Source organism: Papilio machaon, chromosome W (assembly GCF_912999745.1).
Source record: "Papilio machaon chromosome W, ilPapMach1.1, whole genome shotgun sequence".
Lineage (NCBI taxonomy): Eukaryota > Metazoa > Arthropoda > Insecta > Lepidoptera > Papilionidae > Papilio > Papilio machaon.
Window position 1 is genome coordinate 97,361 of NC_060015.1, and position 8,034 is coordinate 105,394.

General features: G+C 35.6%; 1 protein-coding gene across 1 annotated transcript; it reads right to left on the reverse strand.

Annotated features, from left to right (window-relative positions):
* Positions 1–1,284: 1,284 nt before the first annotated feature.
* LOC106707982 lies at positions 1,285–2,945 on the reverse strand. The gene is made up of 3 exons (XM_045685883.1): positions 2,590–2,945; positions 1,365–1,944; positions 1,285–1,296 (listed from the first exon to the last, which is right to left on the reverse strand). The coding sequence occupies exons 1-3, from the start codon at positions 2,943–2,945 to the stop codon at positions 1,285–1,287; spliced, it is 948 nt and encodes a 315-aa protein (XP_045541839.1).
* Between the last annotated feature and the right edge of the window lie 5,089 nt (positions 2,946–8,034).

An 8,034-nucleotide genomic window follows, 5' to 3' on the forward strand; every position in this document is an offset into this window, starting at 1 on the left:
GGCTACGCTTCTCCCTCCAGGCATGGCAGGTGTCATTGGCGGTGGGAGGATGGCGTAGCGGCTTAGCAGGATGACGTAGGCTTGCAACTGGCGACATCTATTGGCGTGTTGTTACAATATTATAATAATAATAATAATAATAATAAAGCCTTTTTATTTCCACATCTAAAATAAGCTATTTTACAAGAGTAGTATTTTGTTAGTATTGTTAGTGTTTTGCTTATATTTATATTAGTATAGTTAGATTCATACATTTAGATATGGACCCCACTTTGGGTGAAGGCCTCCTCCATCTTTTTCCAATCAGTTCTGTTTCTACCTAAGGTTATCCAGTTTCTTCCTACTTTATCTGTTATATCATCAGACCACCGTTTATTTGGCCTACCTACATTTCTTTTTCCAAGTGGTCCTTTCCATCTTGTTGCTTGTATGGTCCATCGTGAGTCGGTGAAGCGTGATATGTGTCCTGCCCATTGCCATTTTAACTTGAGTGCTTGTCTTAGAGCATCGGTTATTTTTGTTCTTTGCCTAATATTTTCGCTGGATATTTTTTGTATTTTTCTTATGCTGAGAATACTTCTTTCCATTGCGCGCTGAGTTGTTTTTATTTTCTGTTTGGATTTTTGTGTGTATACCCAAGTTTGACACCCATATAGTAAGCAGGGCAATAAGCATGTCTCAAACACGGTTCTTTTCATTGTAATCGAATAGTCTCCTTTTAGAACTTCTTTGAGTGACCAAAATCTTTTCCATGTTATATTTGCTCTTCTTTCAATTTCTTCATCATTGTTTGAGTTTCTGAATGAAATTTGTTTTCCAAGATATATATAGTCGTCTACATAGTCTATAGCTTTATTTCTTACTTCGATTTGTGATTTGTTACTGTTCGTCATTACTTTAGTTTTATTGGAGTTCATCTCTAAACCTACCTTAAGACTTTCTTCATTGAGCGTTTGTAGCATTTCTGTAAGTGATTTTGCCGTTTCTGCAAAGATAACTATATCGTCTGCGAAGCGGAGATGTGTTAGATATTTGCCATTTATGTTTAAACCTTTTTGCTTCCAATTTAATTTTCGAAATATATTTTCTAGTACTGCAATAAATAGTTTGGGCGATAGAGGGTCTCCCTGTCTAACACCGCGACCAAGTGTTATCTCGCTCCCACATGTTTCTAGTTTAATTTTGCTCTTTGAATGTGTATATATAAATTTTATGATGTTTATATATTTGATGTTTATATTCAAGTTCTGTAGTGTTTTCCAGATAGAATTATGGCTTATAGTGTCAAACGCTTTGCTGTAATCGACAAAAGCTATATACAATGGTCTGTTTAATTCTTTATACTTTTCTATTATCTGTTCTACCGTTTGTATATGGTCGAGGGTGTTAAATCCAGAGCGAAAGCCAGCCTGCTCTATAGTCTGCCCCTTTTCTATGTCCCTTTCTATTCTTTGTAATAGCACTGCAGCAAAGAGTTTATATATACTATTCAGTAGACTGATTGGTCTATAATTTCCAATATCCTTTGGGTTTCCTTTTTTGTACAGTAGTACAATTTCTGATGTGCACCATTGTTTTGGAACTATTTCTTCTGCCAGCACCATGTTAAATAGTTGTGTCAGATGAGAGAGTAAGACGGGTGTACCCAGCTTGAGTGCCTCATTACTGATTCCATCTGAGCCAGGACTTTTTTGAGTTTTTAGCTTCTTGATGACCTGGTACAGTTCTTTTTCGTCTATTAACTTTACTGTTGTATGTTGGAGCACCTCGGTTTCATTATCTTTCTCTTCACTGTCCTCATCTCGTTTTGCATATAACTGTCTATAATATGAAGTAGCATGCTCCAGGATGTCCTGTCTTGTTTTTGTCGTGTTGTGATTTGTTTCAAGGTTTTGTATCCAAGATTTGTACAGTTTCAATTCGTTGAATCCTCTCTTAGCGCTTCTAAATTGGGATAGATTTTTTGATACTATGTTTTTTCTGTGTAGATTGTAGTCGTTTCTAATTGCCCTATAACTATCTTTATATAGTTTACTTAATTCCTTTTTTGTTTCTTTGTTTTTGTTTTTCTTATGTGTTAGTTCGGTTCGTCTTTTTATAAGGTTTAATGTTTCCTGTTTTAATATTTTTGTTCTTTTTTCTTTACTTTTTATGTTTTGTCTTAATGAGCGTGTGATAGCCTCTTCTAGTTTATTGTAGTATGTTTGGACATTTGTGACTTCTTTTGTATTGTTTTCAAGGTAAGATTTTAAAGTGTTGACGTATGTTTTAATTTCATATTCAGTTTCTGGAATTTTCTGTGTGTTTTTGAAGTTTTTCCTGCTCTTTTTCGTTGCTTCTAAGGTTAGTGTCGCTCTTACAAGTCTGTGGTCCGATGGAAATCTGATGTTATTCAAAACTTCGCAATTTATTACTAATTTACGGTTGTTTGTCAATATGAAGTCAATTTCATTTTTTACTCTTTGGTCCGGTGACTTCCAAGTCCACCTCTGATTAGGCCTTTTTTTAAAAAATGTGTTCATTATTGATAGTCTATATTCCAATGCATATTCTATAAGTTGCTCGCCTCGTTTATTTCTTTGTCCAAACCCGTATTTTCCAAGTACGATGTTCTCTTCGCTCTTACATTGTCCTATTTTAGCGTTGAAATCACCAATAATTAGTACGTTGCCTTCAGTTAAGTTATGAGCTTGTCTAAGGTTGTTGTAAAATTCTTCTACCTCCGTGTCAGGAGATCTTTCCGTAGGAGCATATACCTGAATTACAGAGAGGGTCTGATTTTCTAATTTTATTTGCAGCATAGCAACCCTATCAGAAATTCCAGTGAAGTTTAATATTTTGTCTTTAAAACTCTTTTTTATAAGAAACCCAACTCCATATAATCCTTTCTTTTGTCCGACGTAGCTTAGAATATAGTCTTCATACTCCTCGATGTTGCAACCCATTTTTCTTACTTCTGATATTCCTAAGACATCAATGTCAATTTTTTCAAGTGCGTGAGTAAGTTCTAAATATCGTTCTATCGTTGACAAAGATCTAACGTTATATGTACCAATTTTAAATAAGTTTCTTTTTCTGCTTTCGTATGTGTTAATATTAGAAGGAGGGTATTGGTCTAATTCCCCACGAGGACCAGTCGGCTTGGGGAATGCTTTAATGTTTGCACTAATTTCTATTTTTTCATTATTGCTTTCTTTCCGGTGGCTGATGACTTTATCCTAGATACTTTGCTGTGGCTCGTGAGATAAGGATGAAACTGAATTGCTTCTGGTTCTCAGGATATCAAAGGCGTTGATTCTATTCGTTCTAGAGGTGACATATTGTTTTCGGGGCTGGTTTTGGGTTTTAGGGGAGGTAGATGTCTCTCTTTTTCGTTTTTCTTTATTGTAGTTTCCTTCTTTAACAATGATCTCGTCATATTTTATAATTGCGAAGTTGCCTTTGTTTCTTTCTTCTTTTAATTTTATTTGGAGTTCCTTTCTCTTGGCCACCACTTCCTTTGGGTAGTCATGAGAAATGTAGGCGTCTTTGAGTTTCTTTTTGTTTTTCATAATTTGATTTTTTAACCAACCGTTGACTAACGAGATGAGTATTGGCCTTATTTTCTCGTTGCTCTCGTCTTTTTTTCCTATTCGATAGATGTTGTCTATGTCCTTAAGATCGATTGATATTTCGGTATCATTTTTAATTTTGTCTATGATTGCTCTCATAAGGTCAGTTTGAGATTTTTCCACTTCTTTTATTCCGTATACAATGATATTATTTTTTCTTTTTTCTTTTTCTAAATTTGAAATTTTTTCTTTTAACTTTACATTTTCTGATTTTAATTCTTTTAATTCGTGTATCAGGGGATTAATTTTTTCGTTCATCTGTGTAATTATATCTTTGGTTTGATTGGACATTTGTTTTGACATTTCAATTTTGAACTTTTCGAAAAAACTTTCAAAGTCATCCATTTTAGTGCGGATACTTGAAACGGAACGTGTTATATTTTTGAGTTGGCAGCACTGAATTGAGTAGCGAAGTAGCGGAAGTGCTTGTCACTGTCGCAGGAACGTCAGCTTAGTGATATTGGTAGTCCTGATTTGAGTAGCGCTACTTGTCACTGTCAATTAATAGACATTGTAGCTATTGGCAGAACTGATTTGAGTAGCGATTTGTAAATATTATGTGACTATCACTGATTAACCGTCATTCTTCGCTCATCTTGTGTTGTTTATATTCTTATTAATCACTATTTGTCGGACCTTTCGCACTACTTTTCTTTTTTTGTTTTCACTTTCATGCACAAGTACACAATGCACTGTTTTTTTTGCTGGATATAATTAGAAATGTTAACAAAATCGTTTTAAAAGCGGGAGAGCAGTTTATACGCGTTTAACTTGTATGACAGCCGGAAACGGAAAAAACAATACATAGAAAATGTTACAATATTATTATGAATCAAATATAAAAAAATTGAGTTTAATTTTTGAGATGGAACCTTTATTACCTGTTACCTGCCAAAGCCACCGCTGCCTCAGCTTCATGGGTGGGGATCATTCTTACCTGTACTAGGGACACACATAGAAAAATTTTCAGCTTTTATAAAATTACGAAGGTCTGGCACTCACGGGCTCCTGCTCTAGAAGTTCGCGAGCAAATGTGATGCATCAGAGAGTCCGGGAAAGACGTGACCTACAGGGCAAAATCAAAAGAAGGTTCGAAATAGTATATTTCATTACGAGTATATAAAAGCACGAGTATGTAATAGCCCACATTCCAAACGCGCTTACTCGTGCTTTATCTTTAGCTTTTCCAAACTCGTGCGTTCTCTTTTCCAACTCTCAAAATAATGTCTGTTAAAAAGAAAAACCAACCACGGTGTTTTTACAAAAAAAAAAAAATCATTGAAGTTATGAATCATTTATGATTCATGCAAATATTTCTAAAAAGAAGCTCCTAATTTGTTACAATATCAGATTTAATGATTTGATTCGATGAATTAGGTTAGGTTTCATTTTATTTCTCTCATTAAATTTCATATCAATAAAAATAATCTTTTGAAAACTTGGCCATTTGGGCATAGTTCCCTTTGCCTACCCAGAATGGGTGAAGACAACAAAAAAAATCTCTGTTTTTAATCTTTTACAGTTGGCGCCATTTTCCAAACATTTTAGTTAGTTGAGTTTATTGTTTTTATTATTCTATTAAATTGCTTCATTTTTTCGCAACTGTATTCAAAATAGTTGTTTGGTACACGTGCGGAACCGTCATTACAACTTGTTCCGACTGTCAACCCTCTCCTTCGGCTGCGCCTCGGCTCGGGTGGACTCTTTACAATGACAGGCTTTCCGCACTCGTAATGAAATATACTATAATGCATTCATACTTGTCTCTAAAACTACTAATGTGTACATTCTATAAATGTATAGTACAATTACTATTTTAAAATATTGTCGCTACATAATTGAAATTAGTGTGTATAATTTTGGTATGGTTAACTGTTAACGATTAACTTTAACTTGCGTTAAATTTTCGAGAATTTAACGCTTTAACGATTAACGAAGTTAACTTTTCGATTAACTGTGCCCACCTGTGGACCGGACTATTAAATACGGATTATAATAATTAAAAAAAAAAAAAAAATTCAATGTCTATGACATGTCTAAAATTGTCTATACTTCTCATTATGGTTTCCCTTTTTATATTAGCGGGTAACTTAATAGCATTTAGTACGATAGCCTTTTTTCTTAAAACTTTTCTTTAAACTATTAATTCCATGCTGAAAGTTATGTAACATAACTGCGAAACGCACCAGCAAATTCATTTTTCATTGTTCCAACAGATCACGAGGAAGTTGAAAAGCTGATTATAAATTTAGAAAATGGTAAAGCACCCGGCATGGATGGTTTTGGAAACTCATTAATAAAGTGTATCAGAAATGAGATTATGATACCACTAACTCATATTCTAAATTTAAGCCTCTCAAGTGGCATCTTTCCACATGACTGGAAAATTGCTTCGGTATGCCCAATTTATAAAAGTGGACCAAGGGATACCGTGGAAAACTACAGGCCGATCTCACTGTTAGGAACCTTCTCTAAAATTCTTGAAAAACTTATGAATAAACGTCTTGTTGGCTATCTTGAGTCCCAAAATTTAATTTCTGACCACCAATTCGGTTTCCGTAAAGGCAAAAGTACTGAAGATGCAGTCACCTTACTTACCAATACAGTCTCATCACACCTTGATAAAAAGCAATGTTGTGTCAGCGTATTTCTAGACTTGGCAAAAGCCTTCGACACTGTCTCTGTCCCCATACTTTTACAAAAATTGGAGAACGCTGGAATTCGTGGAACTGCTTTAAATTGGTTTAAAAGCTACCTAACACAACGGAGACAGCGTGTAAAGATAGACAGCATTACTAGCTCGGAACATTCTATAAATTTCGGCGTTCCTCAAGGCAGTATCTTGGGTCCGACTCTGTTTCTCCTCTACATCAACAATATTCACGAGCTCCCCTTAACAAATGCCAAGATTATTTGCTACGCCGATGATACGGCAGTGGTTTTCCACGGACCCTCCTGGACCTCTGCCTGTAATGTTGCTGAACGAGGCATGATACTTATTTCGCAATGGCTTGAGCAGAATCTTCTGACTCTGAACAAGCAGAAGACTGAATATGTATGTTTCCATAAGTCAGCGGCCTCAGCACCAGATGAAACCTCTATCAAAATCCATTATTCATGTCCTGGAGGAGTTTGCTCATGTGAGTCGCTTAAGCGTACGAAGTGCCTCAGATATTTAGGAGTTCATATTGATGAAAACCTTTCATTTAAATTCCACATAGAGGCTCTCTCGTCAAGAGTCAGAAAGATTATATCAGTAATGAGAAGTGTTAGAGATGTAGCAAATCGGGAAACCATCAAATCAATTTACTACGCATTGTGCCAGTCAATAATAACATATTGTATAACATGCTGGGGGAGTGCTGCCAAAACCTTCATGATCCAAGTCGAGAGAGCACAAAGATCAGTCCTCAAAACCATGCTTAGGAAGCCATATAAATATTCTACAGACAAATTGTACAAAGAGGCTGACGTTCTTAGCGTAAGAAAGCTTTATGTTTTAAAAAGCACGCTGTTGACGCACCGCAAAATATTATCTGCCCCTGATGACTTCAAGTATCTACGAGATAAAAGGGTCTACAGAGTAAATATGCCAGTGGTGAATACTGCCTTCGCGCAACGCCACGGTCTCTTTGCCAAGGCGTTTGCATATAACAGAGTGGCGATGCACTGTAGCATTAAAAATAGGAAAATCTGCGAGGTGAGGAATACCGTGTCAAACTGGCTTGCTTCGTTGTCCTACGGCGAACTCGAGAATTATCTGGATTTGAATAGGCTAAACTAATAATGTGATAACTCATCTGTACCTTATATAATCCTCACGACACAGGCTTAGCCTAGTGTGAGGGTTATAGGAAATAGAAATATTAGAAATAAGTAAACTTTGTTAATCTTATCGCCAAATCTAAGCTGTAAATAATTTTTGTCAATAAATCTTTTTCATTTTTTTTTTCATTTTCATATCTCTTTTTGGTCCATCGATACGGATTATTCAGTGATTATTTATTATTTTAAAACAAACGGCATCGAAGTACAGCGGCATCACGCCCGCAACGCCTGCCGCGCAATAGCGCACTTCCAGCATTTCAACAAAACTTCAACATGTCGACAGACACCCTAGAAAGGTTAATTAACCGTAGAACCACAGGTGGGCACAGTTAATCGAAAAGTTAACTTCGTCAATCATTAATTCGTTAATTAAATAATTAACTTCGTTAATCGTTAAAACGTTAAATTCTCGAAACTTTAACGCAAGTTAAAGTTAATCGTTAACAGTTAACCATACCAAAATTATACATACTAATTTTACATTTATGCCAACTGCCACTGGAAATGCACCTCCTGTCGGAACCCCTCACCTGAAAATCCCGTTTTGGCTGATCTCCTTAATGAAATTAAATGCTTCCGTGAAGATTTTTGCACA